This window comes from Anser brachyrhynchus (assembly GCF_964034855.1).
Source record: "Anser brachyrhynchus genome assembly, chromosome: 1".
Taxonomy (NCBI): Eukaryota; Metazoa; Chordata; class Aves; order Anseriformes; family Anatidae; genus Anser; species Anser brachyrhynchus.
This window is the reverse complement of record NC_137694.1, coordinates 72,237,373-72,264,203: the sequence shown is the minus strand read 5'-3', so window position 1 is coordinate 72,264,203 and position 26,831 is coordinate 72,237,373. Positions and strand designations below refer to the sequence as shown.

At 40.9% G+C, this 26,831-nt stretch overlaps 1 protein-coding gene across 4 annotated transcripts; it reads right to left on the bottom strand.

The window, feature by feature from the left end:
- Nucleotides 1-206: 206 nt before the first annotated feature.
- LOC308188026 (protein mono-ADP-ribosyltransferase PARP12-like) lies at nt 207-26,727 on the bottom strand. 4 transcript variants are annotated; one of them, XM_080576590.1, is made up of 14 exons: nt 24,958-26,727; nt 23,072-23,204; nt 20,257-20,509; nt 20,034-20,177; nt 19,623-19,691; nt 18,953-19,054; nt 16,556-16,679; nt 15,224-15,393; nt 12,554-12,670; nt 11,935-12,031; nt 11,441-11,522; nt 7,570-7,700; nt 2,926-3,077; nt 207-2,302 (listed from the first exon to the last, which is right to left on the bottom strand). In XM_080576590.1, exons 1-14 carry the CDS (start codon nt 25,119-25,121, stop codon nt 2,019-2,021), a joined length of 2,022 nt encoding a protein of 673 aa, XP_080432716.1. In that variant the 5' UTR covers nt 25,122-26,727; the 3' UTR covers nt 207-2,018. The 4 variants fall into 4 exon arrangements, with proteins under 4 accessions (XP_080432716.1, XP_080432717.1, XP_080432718.1 ...); XM_080576591.1 differs by lacking the exon at nt 24,958-26,727 and adding an exon at nt 24,598-24,908; XM_080576592.1 differs by lacking the exon at nt 20,034-20,177.
- Nucleotides 26,728-26,831: the final 104 nt, after the last annotated feature.

The following is a 26,831-nucleotide window of genomic DNA, read 5'->3' as shown; positions in this document are numbered from 1 at the left end:
TGCAGCTTTTGCTTTACCTAGTAAATTGTCCTTATCTCAGCCCATGAGTTCTTGAACTTCTACCTTTACAATTCTCTCCCCCATCCCACCTGGGGAGAGTGAGCAAGTGGCTTCTTGGTGCTGAGCATCTACACTAAAATGCAAAACTACATCCACACAGTTGCCCAGTTTAGAAACACGGATGAAAGGAAGACAGTAAGCATATGTATTAAGTAGCTAGTTTACTAGATGTGTTGAGTTTTGCCATCCTTTTACAAATAGAGACAAACTGCACATTAACAAGATGAAAAGTGACTGAAAACACATTTTATTTGCAAACATGCCAAAACCCAGTGATTTAGGAACTCTACAGGCAAACCAAAAGTGAGAGAATTTGAATATAGGTAAAACCTTCCCATTTAGTGCATTATTGATATGTTTTCATTTAGTTCTAAAACAGTCATTCTAATAAGATATACTAGTTTTATGTATTTTCCCATTCTCTGGGTAACTTTGAGAATTTGAGTAGTACACGGGATTGACAGACTAGTGTTCAAGATGCAAATTACTAGGAAGCTATTCATGTTATTGTAAAGCTTATCTTAAATTACCATTAGTCTTTCTTTAGCCTCAGCAACAGTTTCTGTCTCAATAGCTACACTGCCAGAATATCTTTCTGCAGAAGAATATCTTTCTACTTTCTTCAATTTACTTACGAATTCATTAGTAAAATTCAGTAGAATCTCTATATGACATTATCCTTTTGGGATGAGAAAAAACATCTAACTTAATTAAAAGGGTTTAACCACTGTTTGTTAGTATGGTTGTACCTCACTGACAAAGACCAAAAAAAAAATACCAAAAAATGGACCAAATTAATCAGTATCCAGGATCACTGTGCTCGAAGTACTAAGAGGAACTACACTTGACAGTGAATTCTCAAATGAATGCACTGTGTGCAACAAAACACATATACGAAATGCCTTAGGCCAGTAGTTCTACCACTGGCCTCAAGATAAAATAACTGGTCTCTTCCGGTTATTTTTTATTTTGGGAAAAACGAAAATTTACATACACAAGTAGGACTGAAAAGATCAACGTTTCTTAAGATGTTTCTCTGGTCCTACAGCATTTGCTAAGCAAGTGTTCACAGTGAGAAAGTACATGGCCACATTCACTTGAAAGCCTAGCTGACTGTCACACAGCCTTTATGTACGTACAACCATTAGCTGCAGCCAAACCACCAAATTTTAGTTTAGCTTATTCACAGGTCGTGATTCTCATAGTTTCACTCCAAATGCATTTCTGTATAGGTCACAGAGCAAGTTACTGCAAATCTGCAAAAAGAATTTGATCCAGCAATTTCCTGATCAAAACAGCAGCTGCCGTTGTACAGACGAAACTTCTCCAGTTGAGAATTTACAACATGAAATTAAACTAAACTTTTCATTCTTTGTTTTACCATTTTAAACTTGAAACTAGTACTGGTATTAACAAACAGCACTTTGAAAACTAAGTCAAGTCATTCTTATATACACTGATTTGTTTAGATTCATGATAGACAAGAGGATTGAGTACAGTCATACTCTGCACTGAAAAGAATTTTCAAGTCTCTACAAAGCCTTCAGCATTGCAAAATGCTGTTAGAATCTTGAGAACTGCTAAAAACCAGAAAGCTTAAAAACTACCATACCATTAATTATTGTCTTAACCAAACCTGTTTATAAAGAGAAATTCTCTCTACTCTATTTCCAAGAAAATGTGTTTACAATTATTTATCCACAGAAGTTGTAGCATTCAATTTCCTGTCCCATGATTCTGATTTTTCTGCTATGGTTATCCAAATATCTTTGCTTCATTTGGGAGAGAAAGGGAGAAGACAAGGAAATTAGTCTCAACAGATATAACATCTGTTTTGCCAGTCCTCCTCAACACAAAAATTCTTTGGATTAACATTCAAAAATGTTGTATTAAAAAGAAATATGAGAACACCTGCAATTTGGAAGATAACATGAGGGATACAAACAGCTCTGATCACTTCAAGATATAATACATTTTTTTTCTGCCTCCTTATATTCTATCAGATACTCTGGGTAAATTTGATATTTTTCAAAAATAACAAAAATGGAGGGATTTAACTCGTTGTCCACACAACTGTCATAAAACCAAAGTCCGTCAGCAGACCTTGTTGGGGGGCGAACATAGTCTGCCCTGCCTTGAACGTAATCTCCAACCAATACACGAGCCATGAACATGACATTTGGTTTCACTGTAGACTGACAGTATTCATGGGAATATGAAGCATCTCTAGCAAAGTAACTTCCTAGAAAAAAGGTAAAAAAACATATGGTTATAAGGGATTTGTATAAAATGACAGTGAAAACAGAGCATCACCTTTTTCAGGAGGCATTTGACCCAACTTTCAGGTCTCCTCTTACTCAGTTTACACAATACTGTAGAATGCATTTACTTATTTATTTTACAAGAGAAAGGGTTTCACCTCAGAACTTCTATTTGGAATTTGCTATTATAGGAATAATTATAAAGAAAAACCAAACATGGCATAAAAACACTACAGGTATGTGTGTTGTTATTAGAGGGATAGACAAGAAAACACAAAGACCTTCCATGATCATGCTGAGGGAATGCACACCTTCTTGTTCCCTGCCATGAGTATCAGCTATTTCTCTGGCAAGTCTAAATCATGACCTTGAATGTTTAGAAGATCCCACCTCCAGCTACAGGGGCTTTTTCAAATTCCCTCAACACCTTGTGAAAAAGCATACCCCTGCACAAAGCAAATTCTTGTCCTCCCCAGAGAGAAGGAAGATGCTAACACCAATTCCTACTTTTTTTTTTTTTTTTGGGGGGGGGGGGGGTCTTCATCTTTAAAGACTTCAAAATCAGGGGGTTCTAAGGTCTGACACTCAGTCATTTCCTACATACCCTTTCCATAGTTGGCTCCATTGCTTCCACAAGTTCTCCAGTCAAAGTTGTTTATGCAGATATCTTCCAGGCGGGCACCCTTGGTTCCATGGAACAGGAGCCTTTCGTTTACTTCCTTCTTTCCAGCTTCCTTCTTCATTTGCTCCTTTTTCCTAACAGAAAAAGGCAGTACGGGAGAGCATGAGCCATGGAAGAAAACTGAGAAAGGGTTTAAAAAATAATTAAAAGTACGTGATGTACATGTAAATATCAGCTGGATGAGATTTCCTGTCTGCTTTCTCCTCCCTCAGCTTGGAAGATGAGACAGACTAGCAGTATGATGAAAAATTGCAAGATGAATGATCTACAAATACCAGTGCCCAGCAATTCTAGATCAATTCATTGACAAAAGCCAGAATTAAGCAAGCATTGACACTACTACAGTCCCCACAGCTTTTGCTCCTGTGCAGGGTCATACTAGTTCTGCTTCAATGTCTCCTGTCCCTTCCCACATACACACACAAACGCTGCAGAGCGGACGTTGTACTAACCCCAGAGCCTCCATGCTTCAGCAGTAAATAAAGCCTAGAGGCAGCTTGTTCTTTGCTCCTCCAGCAGACTGAAACTGCCTTGCACATGGGGCCAATCATCCTGCAGGAGGACAAGGCTGTGCTGAGACAAGCTTTCAGCATGCACCTGACATTCCCTGTATCAGCCCTTCCATCATAACCCTCCACCACCCTGAGCTCCTGCCCGTGCAATTCTGCTGAGGAGACAAGAACCAGAAAGAGATAAACTGACCCTCCCTTCACCACTGAAGACCTTATTAATTTAAGGCCAGCATCAGATGGCGAGCTATGAGCAGTACCAAAAGAGGAATCACAATGGGAGACTTAACTAGTATCTCCCATCACTACTGCACAGCATCATGACCTTCCACAGATTTTCAGAAGCTGCTGAAGTGGACAACAAAGTAACGTTCTTCAGGAAGTTATCAGCTACAAAGTTAACAGACCAAGGTAGAGGGGAGAATACTTCCAACTTGAAAACTGCCTTAGTGAAGTGATAAGAACAATGGACTACAATTCGTTGATAGAGAACTTCATAACTATGTCGAACTCTGCCTGGTTAGTTTAAATGTCTCATCAGAGGAGGATTAAAAGTACATAAAATTACATGTTTTCAGGTGCCTAAGTTTTGCTAGATAGAAGTGTTTTATTGAATTACTAGCCAATAACTTCCTGGGTTCAATTACTTCACAGGTCAAAGTACTTATTTGAGAAGTATTTTTCATCTTCATTACCATTGAGAATGGTAATGAAATGGTCCTAGAATACTTGTATTATGTATCCGTGCTTTTGTTTTAAACTAGACAACTGTTCTATGCAACAACTTAATCTGCTACTAAATGCACTTGAACGTGGTCACTGTCCCTGCTGCCAGCTCCAATCTGCAGGTATGTGTCTTGGCACAAGTACCAAGAGTTTGAGATCACTGATGCAGATGTTGAAAACCAGAAAAGAGCTTTGGAAAACAGAGATCATAATCTTAAAGCGTAAGGATGCACCATTCTCACTGAACACTGACTTCATTAAGAAGAGGTACTCAAACTCTTGAAGAAGCCTTAAAAAAAATCTGACTGGAAAAAAAGGGGCCTAAGCCCTTACCCTTGCCCACTTCTTTTTTCACACAGAGTCACACAGAAGGGTGATGCCGTCTGGCCCAACCCCTGCTCCAGCAGGGCCACCCAGAACAGGCTGCCCAGGACCACGTCCTGGTGGTTTTTGAAGATCTGCAAGGAGGATCTGGAAGATAGTTTCCTGGCGCAGCTGGTTAGTGAGCCTACCAGGGGAGGTGCCCCGCCAGACCTTCTGTTCACAAACAGTGAAGGACTGGAGGGAGATGTGGTGATCGGGAGCTATCTTGGGCAGAGAGACCACAAAAAGGTAGAGTTCTCTATTCTTGGCAAAGTCAGGAGGGGGATCAGTAAAACTGCTGTCTTGGACTTCCGGAGGGCAGACTTTGAGCTGTTCAGGACACTGGTTGGCAGAGTCCTTTGGGAGGCAGTTCTGAAGGGCAGAGGAGTCCAGGAAGGCTGGGCACTCTTCAAGAAGGAAATCTTAATGGCTCAGGAGCAGTCTGTCCCCACATCCCCAAAGACAAGCCGGCGCGGAAGAAGACCGGCCTGGCTGAACAGAGAGCTGTGGCTACACCTTAGGGAAAAAAAAGAGGGTTTATGACCTTTGGAAAAGAGGGCAGGCCACTCAGGAGGACTATAAGGATGTTGCAAGGCTGTGCAGGGACAAAATTAGAAAGGCCAAAGCTCATCTGGAGCTCAATCTGGCTACTGCTGTTAAGGATAACAGAAAATGTTTTTATAAATACATAAACACGTATTATGGATGCAGGGGGAGACTTAGTGACAAGAGATGAGGAAAAGGCTGAGGTGCTTAATGCCTTCTTTGTCAGTCTTTAGCAGCAAGACCAGTTGTTCTCTGGATATCCAGTACCCTGAGCTGGTGGAAGGGGATGGGGAGCAGAATGTGGCCCTCATAATCCACGAGGAAATGGTTGGAGACCTGCTACAGCACTTGGATGTATGCAAGTCGATGGGGCCAGATGGGATCCACCCGAGGGTACTGAGAGAACTGGTAGAAGAGCTGACCAAGCCACTTCCCATGATTTATCAGCAGTCCTGGCTAGCAGGGGAGGTCCCCATGGACTGGTGCCTAGCAAACGTGACGCACATCTACAAGAAGGGCCGGAGGGTAGACCCGGGGAACTATAGGCCTGTTAGTGTGACTTCAGTGCCAGGGAAGCTCATGGAGCAGATTATCTTGAATGTCATCACGTGGCACTTGCAGGGCAACCAGGCGATCAGGCCCAGTCAGCATGAGTTTATGAGAGGCAGGTCCTGCTTGACGAACCTGATCTCCTTCTACGACAAAGTGACATGCTCAGTGGATGAGGGAAAGGCTGTGGATGTGGTCTACCTTGACTGCAGTAAGGCCTTGGACACCGTTTCCCACAGCATTCTCCTCAAGAAACTGGCTGCTCTTGGCTTGGACTGGCGTACGCTTTGTTGGGTTAAAAACTGGCTGGGTAGCCAGACCCAAAGAGTCGTCGTGAATGGAGTTAAATCCAGTTGGAGGCCGGTCACTAGTGGCGTCCCCCAGGGCTCAGTACTGGGGCCAGTTCTCTTCAATATCTTTATTGATGATCTGGATGAGTGGATCGAGTGCACCCTCAGTAAGTTTGCAGACAACAAGTTAGGTGCATGTGTCGATCTGCTCGAGGGTAGGAAGGCTTTGCAGGAGGATCTGCATAGGCTGGACCGATGGGCTGAGGCCAACTGTATGAAGTTCAACAAGGCCAAGTGCCGGGTCCTGCACCTGGGGCACAACAACTCCAAGCAGCGCTACAGGCTGGGAGATGAGTGGTTAGAAAGCTGCCTGGCAGAGAAGGACCTGGGAGTATTGGTTGATAGTCGGCTGAATATGAGCCAGCACTGTGCTCAGGTGGCCAAGAAGGCCAACAGCATCCTGGCTTGTATAAGAAGCAGTGTGGCCAGCAGGGCTAGGGAAGTGATTGTCCTCCTGTACTCGGCTCTGGTGAGGCTGCACCTTGAGTAGTGTTTAGTTTTGGGCCCCTCGCTACAAGAAGGACATGGAGGTGCTTGAATGTGTCCAGAGAAGGGCAACAAAGCTGGTGAGGGTTCTGGAGAACAAGTCTTCCGAGGAGTGGCTGAGGGAGCTGGGGTTGTTCAGCCTGGAGAAGAGGAGGCTCAGGGGCGACCTTATCGCACTCTACAGGTACCTTAAAGGAGGCTGTAGCGAGGTGGGGATTGGTCTGTTCTCCCACGTGCCTGGTGACGAGGGGGAATGGGCTAAAGTTGCGCCAGGGGAGGTTTAGATTGGATGTTAGGAAGAACTTCTTTACTGAAAGGGTTGTTAGGCACTAGAATGGGCTGCCCAGGGAAGTGGTTGAGTCCCTGGAGGTCTTTAGAAGACATTTATATGTAGAACTTAGTGATCTGGTTTAGTGGAGGACTTGTTAGTGTTAGGTCAGAGGTTGGACTATGTGATCTTGGAGGTCTCTTCCAACCTAGATGATTCTGTGTTTCTGAGGAGACTCCACAACTTCTCTGGGCAACCTGTGCCAGTGCTCCGTCACCCACAGAGCACAGAGGGGTTCCTGATGTTCAGAGGGAACCTCCTGTCTGCCAGTTTGTTCCCACTGCCTCTTTGGCACAAACAAGTGTTTTTAACAAGTACTTTGTATACTATAATGGATAAACATTTGTAACAGACAGAATGCACGTGCAACAGGCAGTTTCTGTTCAACCCCTCTGACAATATACAATTCCATGCCACTGTCAATATCCTCATCACAGTTTTGTGTCATTCATGTCTTTCTGTCACCCCCTCCTTCACCTTCGAAGGAGTCATGCAAACGGAAGCTCTCCCTAGGAATATGGCTTTCTCTGGTCCATCTTAGACTGATAGCACTTAGTCACTTAATTTCACTCCTCAGTCTGCCCCTAAGAAGGAAATACCAGTCAAGTTAAAGCACAGGTGGCAACCTCTTTCACTTCCCAGGAAGTAGATTTAGGACAGCAGTTCTTGCAGACCCCCTGCCCTTAAGGATGACAAAACAAATACTAACCACTGAAATACTTTCCAGAGTGATGGATTCTGAATCCTTTGTACTCTAACGATGTTGTAGGTTTTCATAGTCTGCTCAAACTGCTTCTTTATTTCTTTGTATTCAGAGGATATGTTACTGATCTCCACTGCCTATAAAATATAAACCAAAGCAGAAGGCATGAGGCTTCAGTTAGCTCATAACACAGAGAAGCCTGATTACGGCAGACAAACATTCAGAATGGCCCTCAAACTATACGTAAGGAAGTTGATTTAATGATTTAAATTGTTGTGAATAATTAGGACAAACAATAAATATGTAAATCAGTATGTCACTCCTGCTCTGCAAGGACACCTCACCTCTCTTCAGGAAGGACACTGAAAGTGAGGAAGAGGTCAATTAAATTTTTGTCATCTCCAAGTAAGAGTTGACACTGGTAGCTATAAATCCCAATGAAAGAGTAATCTCAAAAAGCAAACTTGACTGATAATTTCAGATAATATTAGTTTTATGAACAAAGTTGATTAAGAACAAAAGTATTAGATAACAATTATCATTTGTAACACACATGCAGTCTCCAAGCATCAAACCTCCTTAACTTTCCAAAGCTAAAACTTGGAAAGTTGCATTTAAATATAGATTTAAGGAAAAAAAAAAAAAGCTACATTTCTAAACATGAGAGCAATTAAGATTCTAATAGGAATGTTACACTAAATACCCACGTAAACAAATACATTTCTTCCTTTCCTAAAGAAAACAAAGTCTATTAATCCACATTTTGTGTTTAAAAATCCGTGAAGAAATGCACATTTTTCCCAGAGAAAAGTTAATGTAAAACAATTTAAACATGATTTGTGCTCTTCTGCTTACATCGTGAATAATTTTCCCAATTTTCTCTAATCTTCTAGAATGGGCACTTATATTCTGTAAACTAGAATGAAAATGCCTAATGCTGGCAGACTGATGTCATGCAGTAAGACATTTTACTTTATTCATGCAGTAACGCTTTTCACTTTACTGCTGCCGAAGTCAACTGAGGAATCAAGAGGACTTAAAGTGAGAGACCCAGCAACCCACCTATCGAAGGCGTGTTTTAAGAAGGAAAGCTGTGGTCATTCAGGGAGGTAATATGAAATCAATACTTCAGCCTATCAGTTGAAAGCTGCACATTTTAGAAGGATAAATTTGTAGAGGAGATAAAACAGGGATTAAATTTTACAGGTGCATATAGATAAAGGAGTGTTTTTCTAGATATCATGTCTAACCCATGCATTAAATACTTAATGAAGAAGAGGCTTATTTTATGAGAGTCTTATAAGGATCAAGAATAAAGTCAGCTGCACAAGGAAGAATTACTTCTTTGTATTTATTAAAAAGTTTTTACACAGTTGAAGAACTTTTCCCATGCCCTAATACAAGAATATTTTGCAAAGCCTCTTCACAATGCAACACAAAACAATTTGGACCAGCTAGTATTTATTATCTGCATGCTTTCTGACACCACAGCTCACTGTCACCTACAAGATGAAAATTATGTCAACATATTGTAGTACTACATCCTTTATTGATACATAAACGATTCTTACTTGGACTATAAAATACGCTTTTGCTATGTTCAATCTTTTGCTAAGGAAGTGTAAACTTTCTAGGTACAACAGAATGTCAGCTACATGGTACAATGCCTAAAACTGTAAGATGGGTACTTCAATTATTTTATGATGTGATGGCTTCCAATCAACGAAGACAGTTCTACTTTGCATAAACTCTCTTTTGGGATAGTCTTTATTTCCCCAAAGATGCAACCCCTACTAACAAAGGGTAACACCACCTTGCTGTTGCAGGTTGGTGCTTAGTAATAACAAAACTTCTTTAGCTCTTTTCGTCTTCAGACTTAAAAAGGAAAATCCTAGCAAGGACAACCATTTGCTAACCCATTATGACACATCAGCTTCCGTCCTTGATACAGCACAGTAGTCTTCAGCACACCAGTCTTCAGCACACATTGTCAGGATTCTGAAACATAGCTGCCACATGAAGACTAATCCACTGACACAAAAACATACCACCTTCATCACACACATTTCTCAGTTCTACATTAAAGATACAATTCAAAACCCAACATGAAGTCCCAGAGAAAATATCAATTCCTTTTTCGCCTTTAAAAGGTTTATCAGCTACTAACTTTGTCTGTTAAACAGCAAAGAGATTCACACCAATTTTCCAATTGGTGTTTGTTACCAACATCTAACATGCTTTTCATATACTCTACTTTCTATAGCACTATGACTAAATGATTTACAGATTAAGACACTGCAACACTCAAAGAACAAGCAATGTTACCAAAACAGAGCTGCTCTTCTTAAGCAAGAAAGACTCTCTCCCTATCTCATAGGTGTTCCTTTTTATAACGGGTCACTTCCAGTGCAGCAAGGTTTGCCAGAATTATTTATCAGTATCTGAAGAGAAGGGAATTCATCAGGTCATAATTGTCAGATGTTACGATGGTCACCACATGCATGCAGAATCCCAGCCAGTCCCAATATTACCTACTGCAAAAAACATGCTTAGGGCCACACAGAATTATTTAATCTAGCCCAGGTTTTCATTTTTAGTACCAAAACGTACTGTGGGCTCTGTCATTTTTTAGGTACAGAATTAACGTTTCCTTTCATATGAAAGGCATTTAGTTTGTAAATTAAGAGACAGTTTTCTTAGGTCCCAACTCAACAAGCAAACTGAGCTCTAGAAAACAAGATGATCTTTAATTTCACACATCCGCAAAAGTTCCACCAGAGATACCATGGATCTGCATGTCACATTCCAAAGCCTCTCACACACACTTCAGTGACTCCAGAAACATCAAAATGAATGGACTCAACTGAAATTTTCAGACTGAAACTTTCAGAGTAAATAAGGGAAGCACTAAGTGCATACAACTCATAGACCTAACAGGAACTGAGCTACCTGTCTTCCCGTCATTCTTTTGAAAAAAATCAAGCCTACGTTGAAAATCAAGCCTTATTCAGATAAGCTGCTAAAAAGCCAAGGGAAGAGCCAATGAGCTGTCTTTGTTATTGTGACAGAGCTCAGAGTATCACAGGTCCAGTTCTTCAAAAGGTCTGGCTGCTAGGTTCCCACACAAACTCTTACTAGTTCAACCATCAGGTGCTAGACACCTGAAACTTTTACAGTCTGAAAAAATTAGTGGTTTTGTTGTTGTTTGCCTGTTTGTTTTTCTACTAATTGTGAAAAACAACGATGTGAAGGGAGTTAATGTACCAAGCAATTAACTTAAACTTTACCTATTGATTTTTTTAGCAGAACTGTATTTAGATGAATTTGCTATACACACACACAGACAGATACTAGTATTACATTCAGTAAGGCACAATCCAACAGAAGGTAGTCAGTGTAAAATTAAACATTCAGGACAAAGCAGAGTAACAGAAACCAGCCCATGGAAGCTAAGAGACATGATAATTCTGGTTCTCATGCCTTTCCCAATGTATTAACACTAGGGAAAATCAAGTACAAGGAGTGAGAATAGCAATGGAGCTCTATGTCAATTGAAAATAGCCAGAAGGAATTCTCAGTCTGAAAATGTATTACTTCTGTCCTGCCCTTAGCTATCAGTATGTCTGTGCCAATACAATTTGATCAATATCACACAAGATTTTGTAACAGTCAATGAGTAAAACCTCTTGTGCTCAACATGATGCACTGTTCCTTAATCAGGGTCAAAAACAGTATATAAAAGGACAAATATAACACCGAGAAGCATTTTTTTAGTATACTGTAGGACTTCAACAGTCTGTGTTTCTCTTCCAGTAAGACTACTTTTTAATATCATTAGAGTGAGTAATTAAAACAAACAAACTAAAAAATAAGATACCTTGTATTTTGAGTCAGGCAAGGCAAATGAATCCCAGTGGGGAGGACAGGCTTGATTTGGAATAGACGAATCCCTCTGACTGCTAGCAAAGGGAAAGAAAGTGCGAAAGTGTTATCATTTCTAGTTCTGCTCTGACTATTCAATTTGGCAGCATCCCCTTTGAGCAATTCCTACATTTAAAAATAAACAAAATAAACCACAGAGAAATTGGGAAACAGACTCATTTTGTAAGCTGCCATTCAGTTGTCACAGTCCTCTTTCATGTGCCAATTTAAGACATGAATGTCCATCACCAATCCTGTGGATGTGGTACCTGGAGTAACATGTATCCCAGAAATGAGGCAATGCACCGAGCAGGCAGCTCATCATATAGCAAGTGGATATGTTTTCTTCTAGCAACAGCTGAATTCTTTGCACAACTACTATCTACACTGGCAGCAATTTTGCCTTATAAATACTTCTCAAATATGAAACAGCTTAAGGGCATCATTTACCTTTGCTTTATCTTCTGCACTTCTTCATAAGACACAAACTTTGGTCGCCTACAGACCCGTCTTCTAGTTTTAGAAGAAATGTTTGTCTGGGTCATTTCTAGAGGGAAAAAGAGAAAGGAAAATGAAAAAATGTAATGAATAAGTCTAGCAGATAGGGTCATTAATTAATGATAATCATTCATTAATGAAAAATGGCATATTCATTGTCAATGCTATCTGCTGAAGAATAGTTGCGCAAAGACTACGTAAGCTTCTTGTCCTTCCCTGTAACTCTTATTCAGCCTTTGCCTATCTTACTTGCTCCTATACGTCATTCGTGCTTTTCAAAAGTTGCTCCAGCAGCACAGAAGGGGAGATTACCTCACTTCAGGTTTACCATGACTTTATGTGAAGACTTCGACCTTTTGATTTCTGCTCCTATGTGAGTCTAGAGAGCATCAAGGAGTAAGGGGGAAGGGTACTTCTGTAAGGAATTTCCTCACTTCTGTCACCACCTCATTTCCAGTGAGTAAATCTGGTAACATTAGTAAAGGCATAGCCTTGAAAAGCTGGGATAGTTTGCAAATTAACCTCTGTAAAACCCTGCATAGTTGTAAATGAGAACCTTTAAAATGAGTACCTTTAAAATTGAGCTGGTAACCATACAAGCCAGCCTGGAAAGGTACGATGGCATCTGGATCTGCCAGATACAAATTCTCAAGTATGTCAGAAGATGGCGAGTTCACAACATCACCTTCTCCCTTTAAGAAAAAATCGAACAAACAAAAACACAAGAGAGAGAGAAGAGTAATGATTATACACAGTCAAGACTAAACCTTAGATAACTAGTTTGGGTAGAAGGAAAGAGGAAGCAATGAAAAGGATGAACAGGGATCCAGCCAGAACCGTTGTGGCCTATTGTGAGTACCAAACACTCCTAAATATGTGGACATACATAATACTGGACATACAAGTATCCCATATAAATCTCTGTAACAAATATAGTTCTCTAGTGTACAAACCAATGTAAAACATCAGAGTATGCTGACGGAGACACTTTCTATCTAAGCTGCTGATTGAAATCAAGGCCCAACTTTACCAGAGCCACTATATTTATCATCTTCCCCTACCTACCTTTCCCTGTCCCTGGATCAACTCTGTGTTCAGCCAAGAAAACCGTTTGTGCAGCTACACTGTGAACCAGGTAGGGAAAACTGATCTTCCTGAGAAGACGGAGAGATGCCTTATTTATTTATTTTCCTGCATTTCTCTGACCAGTGCCCCCTACTCCTGACCCTTGGTAATATGGTTATCATAACTAATGCCATTTTGTAGAGTAAGCAGCCATTATCTGTAAGTGAGCTGGTCATATATCAGCCCCCCTTTTCTCCCTCCTCACTAGCCTTGAAGGTCCTGGGGTGCCAGGCTGACTTCTTCCCTCCCTTCTGGTCTTGAAGGCTCTGGGCATCAGGCCAACTATTTCCCTCCCCGCCAGTCTCCGAGATCCCAGGCACTTGGCCAAACAGGATGTGGTGACCCTGTTACAGCCCAGGGAAGTGTAAGAGCACATGAAGCACTGCCTGTAAAGTCAAGCAGCTACAGGTCCTAAGTGGGACGTGGACTGGAGCTGCTGCTGGATGCCAAAACCCATGATTCCCCAGCAGCCAGGGATGCCTCCACCATGGTATGCTTCCTTCAAGGACCGAGTGACTCATAATCCAAGTATTCCAAGTGTAGATTGTGATTGTTATATTGCATGCCAAGTGTTAGGATTTGACCCTTTGGTGGAGTAGCTCTTCCCCCAAACTCAGCTGTGGTTCAAGATTAACTAACATTACATCATTCCTCTATTGTCAATGGGCAACAGGTGTAACAGGTGAGTACAAACAGGTGAGTACAAAACTCCTTGATCATGTTTCAAACCCTTATGGCCTGGATCATAGCTGAGTCTATGAAGTACCAGAAATGGACATTCTGGAAGATACCAGAATGTCAGAGTTGGTGGAAAATACCAGATTTTCCTTGTCTATCTCATAACCAGGACGTAAAAGTACTAAGAGTCAATCGTCTTGTGATCCTGTAAATACTGGTCATAAGCAAAGAGCCCCTTGAGCTCTTCAGGATAGCAGTGGGCTATGAACCAAAACTCCCCCTAAGCTGGCATGTCTCTCAGGGCAGACTCCTGCTGCATATGCTGCAAAAAGAGGAAAGTGAGTAATTCACCAAAGGCCAGACTTGTTGAGATTCAACGATCATCTGCTGAATACGCCGATGAAACAAAAGGGTAAGTAATTCACCAAAAAGAAAAATGTCCCTAAAGCATGCAACTAAGTTTAAGAAACCCCTGTACCTTGCAGTAAGTCTCATGTGAACCTTGCCATTCTCAAATCTTTAACTAAATCCCTAAATATCACAGAAACTAATTCTGTGGTTTACCATAAAATGTTAATAAAACCTAATTCCTGTTAAGTTCTAGCTTGTCCAAATTAGTTTGTGACAGACCCAGCCTGCAGAGGGTTCAGATGCTTAGAATAAACACTAACTAACTGTAAGATATGCTGATTATAAAATACTGTGCTATGCTGATCATAAAACCTGGTGCTACATTAATTACAAAATTCTGCGGAATAATAAAGCTTCAATTATAACTACAACTTAGTAGCATCTTCATTCTGCCCAGGATCCCTAAAGAACCTGTCTGTCCCCATAGCATCAGATGGCAATTTTTCAGATAGATCACTCTCTCATTAAAGAGGATTTGCCCACCCAAGGAAAAAGGTGATGTTTGACTTGAGACAGCAATCCTTACATCTCTGAGGCAAAAGGGCAATGCTTAAAACAGGCAAGACTACTTCCTGAATAATTTTAAAAGGTAGATATCTCAGGGATAGTATGTAGAAGACATGGACAACTCCAAAAGGGAATCTGATGACAGAAACCAGCAAGCATCATCAAAAACAGTCAACGTAAGCTGAAAAAAAGGGTATTTTGTCTTCTTGCATTCACCATCAAGATCTTTGTCAAGAAAGCAGATTTGACAAATCATCCAGGTACAAGGAAAGATAATTGCTTGTACTGAATCTCACTGTAAGGAGAAGAGGCGTGTTCCTTCCCCTCCAGCCTGTCACCATTTTACCACATCTGTTAGGAATATCTGTAGCTTCCCTCCCTTATTTGATGCTAAAATTCAAGCACAAGTATTTACTTAATTAACCTCGTTTGTGTAAAAGGAAGTGGAGGGAAGAAGCTCCACACATTCCTTCAGGAGTGATTCAAAGCACAGGATGAGGAAGGTGTACAGGATGTTGACTTGCCTGTTCTCCATATTCAATCCACTGGCCTTGGTCATTCTGCCAATACCAAATCCACTTTGTAGTCAATACAAACATGGGTTGTGTGACAGATGATGGTGTAGAGAGGCGTCGAAGCAACGAAGAGGAGCAGGTCATTGTCTGGAAATTAATGTTCTTATCTGCTGTACTGTAAGGACAAATTCAGAGGTTTATTACAGTAAAAAGTACAGATTTTAATAATCTAATCCCCTGTTTAATCTGGTGCAATCTTCTTTAATATAATGTGACTGTCTGAACTTAATTAGGCCTGAAATAAGAGTATTTTCCACAGCATGCATGGCAGCTCTGAAAACTGCTTCCAACATTCAGAAGTGAGCTATGGCCTGTGAGAGAGCGAATATCATCTCAGTCACTAGCCATATTACATGCTGCCAGCTTCACAGACTTTCTGGGGCTACACACACAACAGGCAAAGATTTCTGCAGTAAACAAATGCACACAGCAATTTTTCTCAGTAGAAAAATGAAAGCTGGTAAGCACTTTACTGACTTTGCCAAAAACACCTGCAGCTTATCAGCTTTGTTCTTTTTCTGTGGTTACAAAGAACACAATCACAACTGTGAGTTTTACAAATCCCACTGCCTGGAGCTACATGGAATTTTACTCTTTGCAGTCTTGAAAAATTAACTTGAGGCGGCCTCATCTTGGGAATCTTGCTTGTGATTTGCACCACGCAGCAGCCTAGTCAAGCAGCAAATCAAAATAATTTTCTGGCTTAAAAGGCAAGAGCCAAAATGACAATGTCAATTTATCAAGGGCAAACTTGGGGTCCCCTACCAATCCAGCTGACTTACAGTGTGGATTTCAGAAAGGAGTTAAAGGAAAAATTAATGACCCTAGCATACATTGGGAAAGTGAGAGGAAAAAGGAGAGGGAAAGGGAGAGGGAAAGGGAGAGGGCATTTCATAATACAGACCAGCTCTGAACTACTGTTAAGAGACCTAACTTAGTTAGTAAAAATACGTTATGATTTATTACTTGAAATACTAACACTCTAAGCACTGAATTCCACTTTACTCTTATTACTCTGCAGAGTTTTAAATGCAAGATACTGACGTGTTATACTTTAGAAGATGAAAATGGGGTGATATTTCCATACAGTCACTTTTACTTTTCTCTTTAGAAAGGAAAAAAAAAACCCTCATCTTTGTACATTCCTCCCAGACTCTGAGGACTAATCAGACTAATCAGAAGTTATGGAAGTCAGACATCTCTAAGAAGAAATCAAGAGTTTTCCCTCATAGGCTCAACCACAGCACTTTAAGCAACCAGTCCAACTATGAATATACCTGTTCATTTTTGGGTCACAATAGGCCTTTTCAATTTCCTCCATCATGGAAAGGTCATTCCAGGTGAACCCATTAAATACTTGCCATCGATATGGCAAATGGTAATGAATCGATCTGCATTTGTCTGTAACGAGATCAGACTTAGTCAAGAGCTCTGCAATCACAGAAAGTAAAACAAGACAAGAAAAAAAAAAAAAGGAACAAACACTTTTTGCATTCTTTGGCTTTACCTCCTGGGCTTTGGTATGAACAATAAAGACAGACCACTGAAATTAGAAATGTGTTGAAACGATAGCGGTGTGTTTTTCTTTATTATTATCTAGAAAATCCTGCCAAATGTATTCAAAAAAAAAAACAAACACAACTGTCTCTTTGCTGGGACACGACTTTGGCAGCTGGGAAAGCAGAGCCACAGACAAGAAGTTAGTGTTTATATGTCACATCACCATGTTTCTCAGCTGTAAAGGGGCAAGTTTACAGGCACTCCAAAATAGTTGCTTCTCTTTCCCTCAGTCCCTTAGAGCTTCTGAGCTCATTAACAAGATGGACTGTTAAAGTGTTTTCTTTAGGCCCAGCCCAACGAATGAGGCAGCATAAAGGACTGCAATACTCCACAGGATATCCTGCAAGAGAGACTCTACATTCATCCTGGAACATGTAGCACACAGTCCTGCTAACAAGACTGTTAGACACCATTGGAATTGCTGCTTTGCTTCTCAGAACATGGGAAGCAACAACTTCAGCTGCCTTATATGTGGGACCTGTGTTACACAGAAAGGGGAAGACTTTTTTTAGGTCTGTGAGTTTGAGTTCAGACCTTAACGTCTCTGCATGAATGCATGCTGCTCTATACAGGCACAGTCTGACCTCCATACCTCCCTGTTAGGGTAGCTGATGTGCACTCCACATCTGAGTACGGACCAAACCTCTTATTCACAACTTTTGAACCAAACACCATATGGCTAAACACACTAACTCTCCAGTGGTTGGGTTTAGCTGTTTGGTGGTCACAGTATAGTCGCTTTGAGCCTGGGCACACCATTCACACCATGCAAGTCAAAAAGTTCATAACCTTCACCCTCAAGCCTGGTCTTAAAGAAGCAGAGAGAGTCTGAGAAACGTGATACCAGGCTGGGGTATCTGCTGCAGAGACAGGGCCAAAAAGTTTTATCATTCCTTTCCCTTGACGTTTCTGACCACAAAATATATGACAACTAGCCCTGTTTATGAAAACAGAATAACTCACTTCTTTTTTCTTTTTTTCCTTCTTTCTGTTGATAGGGGTAGAACACACCCTGTCTTGAAAGCACCATCTCTAAATTAACTTGAAAAGCTATAGAAAAAAAAAACCACACTTGGTCTCTCTGGGCTAGATTTCATTTCTATGGTTCATAAAGTACCCATAAAAGGCATCATTTATTTTTAAAGCACTGCCTCTCTTCCAAGTAATGGTGAAGAAGAGGCATTATCAAGCCCTTAAGTGGGAAAGAGTAATTTACTCATTTGATTCAGAAAAGGAGCTTCTGAGGGGAGAACTGCATCTTTACAAGAACACAAACCCACTACAGAAATGCTAAACACACACAAGCATCTGAGACCAAATGATCTTCAAGCAACTAAGTACGTACTTCCTAAGCAAAAAGTGAACACAGTCTGACTTAGTTAAATGGTCTTTTGCCAAGACCAGGAAGTCAGAAAGGGAGTAGAAATTTAGAAAGTGACCAGACAAGTTGACCAGAAGAAAAATTTAATGCTACATCCCTCTTATCCAAGGAAGCCTAAATCACTTAAGGCTTAGGAGACTGTTCTGGGACTGTGTCTGAATACAACTGCTTATACTTATATTTTCCCCAGATCCCTATTATTGGCCACAGCAAGAATCACATTTAGCTTACATAGTACAACTACTGTGTTTTCTTAAATCGTTGTAACAGGTCACTTTTTAAAGGACTTAATGGGGCAAGAATACGCCTATTATCAGACATCCATAAGACACAACAGGAATAAAGGATGACATATGATCAACCATCAGCATAAGGCCAGTTGTTAAATTGATCTAATAGCTACAGAAAGTATAACATTTAACAGTTAAAGGGTTTTAGAAAATCATGCCCAAGGCATGACCTCATCAACGTGACTGAAATAGACCAAAAACATGTTATCAAAAGGAGGGAGGGTTTATGTGTATCCACTTGAATTTCCTGTGATTATGTCTGCAGTTCTAACAGAGTTCATTACTGACTTGGAAACAAAGTGAAACAGTGAGAATGTATAACTGGCCATGGACAATGCTGAGGTGCTGACACGCCATGTGCCTCCACTAGTCAGAGCCATTGAGTGGACAGTGCCTCTTCAGACACTGCTCTCCAAAATACTATTATTTCTTGTAAGGCTTACCGTTATGTTTGCAGTACTTCCAGACATAGAACAAGCAGATCTCGTCACTGTTATCTTCCTTCTTGTCCTTCAAAGTGTTCGCAGAGGAATCGTCTTTTTTACCTAACAAGAAGGAACACATCAGTCCTTTATTTACCCTGTGAAAACAATCCCATGAGAAAGATACTGCATTTGACATTTGATCCCACACATAACAAGGAGTTGACTGTAATAGCCAAGCCAAGCACTTCAGGATCTGACTATCCCTGTATTCTGAATTAGGCCTTTGAAGCCAAGGCCCTTCTGCCCAGGAGGGCAGGAGATGCAAGAGTTCCTATTCACACACTAGAATGTGTATCAATATAACCGCTCTACTGCTAAAGCTGTATCCATTCCTTGGGGACAAGGAAAAGATCACAGACACACAACTCCCTCTCCCTCCCAGGAAGGAAGCAATGGGCCCAGAACTGTTCCCAATTGCTCCCCAGACTGGACACACACATGGCTATGCTGCACAATGCTCAGGCAGAAATCTCAACACTCCTCTGCAGGCTGTCTGACACTTTCTGCATATGGTATGGTAAGCTCATAAGCTGCTCTCCCACTACCACAGGGAGCTGTAGGACTGTATGAAACCAAATCCCGGTGAGAACCCCTGATCTCAGGACTGGAGAGTAGAAAAAATCCATACCTTCTTCTTTACCTCTGGCACCTGCTGGCAACTGGGGTTGGCTCTGAGGAGGTTCGTTGCTACTGGGATCTGCATGAGAAGACTGAATGAATAGCAGTGCTGTAACAGAACCTCAGCTAGCTGGCAAGATCCCGATTTGTGTGTTGAGGATTACATTCAGCACAGATCATTTTACAGGGCACTCCACTGCTGACAGATCAGCAGTAACAGTTAAAAATTCCAGCTAGTCACAACTATCAGCAGCCACTCGATAGCAATATTACACACAATAAGAAGGCAGCTCTCCCTCCCACATGACTTAGCCACGACTTACTCCATTCCCAAATGCAGATCAACAGCAGAATCGGAAAAAAAAGTTCCATGTTGTAAGAGGTGAAATAGGAAAAACCATTGGTATTTATTTAGATTCACCTTTCGAAGGTGGTACATGCACCCCAGAGCCCATTGTGGTTTCTAAAGGTAGCTTCTGTTCTTCGCTGTTTGTATCTGCCTGCTTTTTCCTCGATGTTTCTACTCGCTTGTAGTTGTAAACACGGAAGTGACGATGGGGTTTAGCTGTGAGGTAAGGAAAGAACAGCTTCTACGTCTGTCAATCTCAAAATCTTATTTAAACCCATTTCTTCTTACAACTTACTTTTCTCCTTGTTCTGTTCCTTGTTGAACTCCACATGCTTGTGATCATATATAATTTGGAAGTTTGAAACTATCTTCGCATCAATGCCTGCAGTTTCCAACACTCTCCGCGGGTGTTCATCCAACAGCTTATGGGATCTCTTGCATACAAAAAATTTACATTTCCCTTGGAGATAGTGTCGGCAAATATGAAGCCTGCTGCAGTTGTTTTTCTGGTTGCAGACACCATCCCTTCTGTTGTAAAATTGGCAGACCTATAAACAGGGAGAACAGATACAACACAAAATGGAGAAGCACAGTAGATTCAGTGATTTTTTTCTTTGTTATCTACAGGCATTCAGCTTCTATGGCAGAAAAACTGATAAGAAGCACTTCTGTACTGTGTGGGTGATGTTCATTGGCATAGGTTGCCCAGAGAGGTTGTGGAGTCTCCCGCATAGCACAGAAGGGTTCCTGATGTCCAGCGGGAACCTCCTGTCTGCCAATTTGTGCCCACTGCCTCTTGTCCCCTGGCACTGGGCACCACTGAGAAGGGCCTGGCTCTGTCCTCTTTGCCGTCTCCCTTCAGGTATTTATAGACATTTGTACACATTGCTCAGATCCCCCTGAGCCTCCAGGCTGAACAGTCCTAGCTCTCTCAGCCTCTCCTCATAGGAAAGATGCTCCAGTTCTTTCATCAGCTTAGACCTGTAGGCCTTGGCTGAAGAGGCTTGTAGGTTACCACTAGCGACAGCCAAGCAACAGGAGAGCATACTGTGAACATAAACATGGACTGCCTTCAACAATACAACCTATATGTACCATTTATAAGACCATGCTCCTATGGAGATGCATAAATGCATAATGTTCTCGGTCAACCTTGGTGTACTATACAAAACATTCAGTTTTGTATGGGTAAAAGGCCAATAGCTTTAGTGTTTTGTTTGTTTGTTTGTTTGTTGGAAAAATACTATAAAGTTGTGAAGAACAGCAAGAGTGTTGAACCTCACCACGGATGGGGATTCTGCACAGCATGCCATGGCCCCACCATAGATGTCTGTCTGATGCTGTATTGTCACATGTTCCCACAGCATCAGAAGGGACAGATAAGATGTCTTCTTGTAAAAAGCATCATAATAAACCACAAAACCAGAACAAAGCTGTGCCTCAATTAAACTGAGAACACACTATTTAGCTGCAGCAAGAAAACACACTGCCCCTTGCATTTGCCAGCAAAAAGAAAAAGGAGAGCCAGAGAGAAGGCGAGGGAAAGTATAAGAAAATCCTGATTCTGGGGTACTGTTGCTTTTTCTTACCCTGCTCCCAAGTTCAGTCCACAGAAGAAAAAAGATTCTTTTTGCTTGAGGGTTTTCATTTGTCAGCAGGCACACATGCAGTTAGCATTTCTAAGCAAGAAAAGTGAAGCAGGCTTTCATACCCCTGCCTCAGCTCTCAGGTTGTAGAATGGCCTAAGTCAATGTTTTCCACTGATTGAGCTATTTTACTCAGTAACAGGAGTTACAGTGCTCTACTAGCAGCGATTATTGATGCCCTCCAGAAGTGGCAGATCTACAGATAAGAGTGTAAGAGTAATACCAATCAATGATGGCTGATACTATCTGCTCATTACTGGGAGTAACTAAACAAGAAACACTTAGGTTGTAGATGCAGCTGAGCTGGATGAAGATTATTAATCCTCCTTGCTCATCACCATTATGCTCCTTGAATCTGCCAGCATGACATATTTTAAAACACCAAAAAATGCTCTATTTTGTCAAAGTCCATCACTGTCACAGCAGGGAATAAGAAAACAATAGAACTGTTATGCCAACAGATCTGCGGAGACTATAACTTCCAAAAGACAAGAGCAGCAGGCAGTACTCCAGTAATTTCTTAACCAGGAACAGCTGTAGCCAGAATAGGATACTCTTGGCTTTGAAACAGTACTTTGAAAATTGTACTACCCATATGCACATGCACACAAAACCAGAGATTGCATTGTTCGGCCAAACTTAACAAAATCAATTACTTACATACAAACTGAACACAGGTTGCTTTGTAGGAAAGTAACCTCAGTTTTTGTAGGAAAGCCTCAGTGCACTTTTGAAGGAGCAGATTTTACATGAAACTGACTGCAGTCAGTTGGTCATTTTCTCACAGATGTTTCTCACTCTTCTATGCCCATGAGCATCAAAACATGCAGGCCTATGTAGGCTGGACAAGAAAAGGGTTGCTTGCTTCCCAGTTTCCATTATCTCTTGGCTAAGAGCCAACAAATGTGGTTTTTTGCTAGGCCTTTATACCCTGTATGCATGTATGGTGACTGTGATCTTTCACCTCCATCTTGCTTACTTCACCATCTGTAAATCTCTGATGAAGTTGCTGACGTCTTTTGTTTGCTTGTTTTGAGTAACGTTGTGGGCATCCTGTTGGGCTAACAGGAAGAGGAATGGCACACAGAACAGGCCAGATGGAAGCTTGCTGTACGTTTCCTGCTGTCAGAGGGTAGCTCTTCTGCTGACAAGTCATATGTGACAAGGCCTAAACCAAGTGCAGGCCTTCTGCTATATAAGCAAGCAAGATGCTCCTCTGTGTTTAACAGTTTTATTGCTGTTATGTTTTTTTAGTTATCAGTACATGGCATTTCTACAACCCTTGCTCTTTAGCATTTCTTCTGGTGCTTTCACAGACAGCCATTCCCATTCATAGTTCATTCAGACTAATCTTAATATTTCTGGTATAACTTAAGAGCTTGAAATTGAGATCAGACCCCCACCTTCTTTCTTACCCTTTCCTATTCCTAATAAACAAAAGCTTAAAAAATCAGAACAACTCACATCGGGAAGGAAGAAAGGGTCATTTTGGAGAAGCAGGACTCGCAGTTCATCCTCACTGAGGCCAGACAACTCATGGGTCTTTAGGACTTTTTTGTTCTCAGCGCTGCTGATGTCATGAGAGTACCTACAAGCTCTGCAAGAAAATAGACAGAAATATCAGATGTTCACTTTTTCAGTCAAGTTGGTTTAAAGAGCCTTAGATAACATACAATTTGATAAAAAACATGGAGAGAAAAGCACTTCGGCAAAAGCTTCTGTGAACATGCAGATAATAAATTAGCAAGAGTATGAAGGAAGCAGAATAATCACTCTGAAATACAGTACTGTTATTATCCCCATTTTTAACATAAATGTGGCCAGACCACTTGTAAGAAAGCACAGACACAAAGCCAAGTCTGTCTGCCCCACACTTTCTTCCTCTCCAGTAAGAGGCAAGTCAAGTCACACAACCTGAACAGCTGGAGGGAATGCTGATTTTAGAGGATATACGTCAGCAGTGAGGGAAGTTGCAATGAGCTCGATTTCGTGCATGTAAAATGTTGTCTTAGGGATGGCATGTAAAGAAAGATGCAACAGTCCGAGAGCCCAAAACAAAGAGATAATGAAACTGAACACAACAGAATGTTATCTCTACTGGGTGGGAAGTTTTAAAACAACAACAAACCACAACATCCATGGAAGTTCATGAACCTGGAGTTTTGGATAAAGGAATGCTTAAAGGACACTAGTGAAATGCTGGCACCACTTACTAACTCAAGATAAACATGTTTAGTGAGTATGAATTACAAAGAAAGAGAGATTCTAATTTTTTGCATGTATTTGTAAAGATATTTCAAAATCAATGGTATGAGGAGAAATAAGGTATATCTACGCAATAATTTAATGCAGTAAAATAGTTTCCTGAAAGCTTGCCCTTCAAAAACATAATTTGATATAGCCTTAAGGCTAGACATATTCAACCAATAAGTACCTGTTACCCTGTCAGACTCAAACCTCTGTTCTGTTTTTCCTTTTAGGCCCTAGTTAACTACTGAAGATTGTGATAACATTTTACCTGACATGCTGAATTACATTACACAATTTTATGTAGACATTTCACCACCCAACTGTAGGACACATTGCTTTGTAACCAAATAAATAAGAATGCAAGGTCTGAAGGGCAGGAATATGCCATTGCCAGTCCTGAGAAACAATCTTCTAAGGATACTAGATTCTGCACCCACTTGATGCCACCAACAGCCACACAACAATCTATATCACTTGAGTATTCATTTCTAAGTCAAAGGTTGAAACAGCCCAGAAATGCTATGATGACTCATCAACTGTGGTTTAGCAATACATTTAGAAAAAAAAAGCAATGAAAAGCTACTGGTCAGACACAAGTTAAAAGCTGACTTAGTTTGACTAAAAGTCGTGATTTCACTGAACAGGAAGACCCCAGTAACTTGCACAGATGTTTTCCTTTCCAACAAAAAAGGATGCAAGATCTGGAAACGAACCTTGATTAAAATCAATTAAAAATTAACCTGTCTTGATCCATGTGGTCCATGTAGCCCTCTTTCTGTCTCCTCATTTTAATCAACATCCCTTCGTCCCCTAAATACACCTGAAAGGCATATTCTTCCTTGTATTAGTTATTAATACACACAAAGGCAATTTTAAACGCTTAGCACTACTGAGAGGGTAGGAGGCTGCCCAGGAGTGCTCCAGCATGACAAAGGAAATCATTGCATATTTCTGTTCTTCCAGTGGGGGTGCCTATGTGCACCTGAAGATATTTCTAACTGCAAATCCTACGTAGCCTTATCTTACCAAGTCAGCAAAGCAACAAAGAGTAACAGAGTTTTAGCAGCCTAGTATTTCACTTGTACCATCTGGATACACACCGGGCCTTTCCTCTCCAACTCCTTCCCATCTGAGCGTGTGAGGAACTGCTTTGTAGAGGCAGAAGGCCGGTGATAACACCCCAGGACCAAGAGCTGCAACAGAAGCCTCCGACAGGAAATTCTTCTTTCGAGTTCATTCTCATTGAACTGCTTTCCATTTTCATTTCTGCATTTGTGTTTCATTTTCCTGACTTTTTTGTTTGTTTATTTACTTAGCTAATAGCTACCAGATTCGGTTAGCCCCGGGGAAGGAAAAAGAAAGAAAACAAATCCCCTGAAAGGCTGCTTGGCCTGCCCTTCGCATCCCCCAACAAGGGCAGAAAAGGGGGTGCTGCAGACAGGAAATGAAGCCCCATCCCCAGCAGCACCTGTCTTTCAGGGCTGCTTTGCTTTTCGCCTCACCCTTGGCACAACATTTCACCCATCCACACACCCACACACCCACAGAGCATACCATTTTGTGGTATTTGCTTGGAAGTAAGTTTTTCTTCAACTAAAAGGTGTGTGTAACCGGGTAACTGTGAAGCAGAGGTGTCCTTAACGTAGCATTTTCTGTTGTACTGTACTTAAACAAACTAGGTGTACAGGGCCAAATCAAAGATTGTGTCGTTTCAGATTCTTCCCCCTTTTAATATGGATTCTACTCCCCCCTCCAGCTGAACTTAAGTACTTAAAGGTAGAGTAATTTCTGAGGGATTTAAATGATTCTTAGATTGTGATTGCAAAGATAATATTTATGAATAAATGAGTTAACTGCGCTTTCCTTAAAAGGCACAGAGAAGTTTGAATGGGAGGGAAAACAGCTCAGAGACTAGAGAGAACCTTCCCAGCACACAGTGGGTACACCTTCCAGGCCCGTAGCATGCCTGCACACCATACTACCCAAAGGCTCAATTCTTACTGAGGTGTGAACTGCTCTAGCCAAGCTTTTAAAACCTACTTTCAGGCTGAGAGTTAAAATACAACCTGTTGCAAACATTGTGAAATAAAGGAAATAAACACTTAGATGATGTTTGAGAAAGCCATTTGCCGGTATAAACACATGATATGATTTCACATAAGTATGTTGTTTTTTGTCAGCTTATACCTACAATTTTAAGATGGAAAGGCAATATGATTCCATTTATAGCACCTCACTCTTCAGAATTCTGATTTGAGCATAGGGTATGCCTCTGTTATTTGTACAAAGAGGATACACTACAACTTTTAAAGTGGGGGGAGGGTTGTCTAACATGAAACTGAAGTTTAATACTATTCATTTTAAATAAGTTTTATATCACTTTCTTTGAAAGAATAATACAGAAAGGACTCTGAAATATTAAGTTCTAACATGTAACTTTTTTAGGCAATTAATGATGCACATGTTTTTTATGTCTTAAAGCAACCAGAGCTTGAAAAATGTACTAATAGGTCCATCGTTGCTACTCTTACTAACTGCAAGAAATTCCAGTCTCCAACAGGGGAAACCAATATCCTGGGCTCAGTAAAAACAGAATGAAGGATTTTAAGACATTAGAAAGTCTTAAAGAACTTTAAAATATCTCATTACGTTGATTGCTTTTTAACAGATACACAGTTTTAAATTTAAATTTTCCTTGTAATTAAGTCAATGTCAACACAGATAATCATGAAACTAATATTTAAACTGAACAAATTGCTTTTTCCCTAACAATTTTTTTATGCTTTTTTCTTTTCTTTTTTTGACTGAAACTGTTCCTCAGATCTCTACTGTAGCTGTTCAATTGCCCAGTTTAGGAAAGAACTGAGCTTAGGAGCTGAACCTTTCTATTTCCAGATTAAGCTAGACGTAGTAAGGGTCCTTAACATCTCCTATTGCTGTGCAGACATGGGCTGGAAGATTGAGTAGAAAGTGA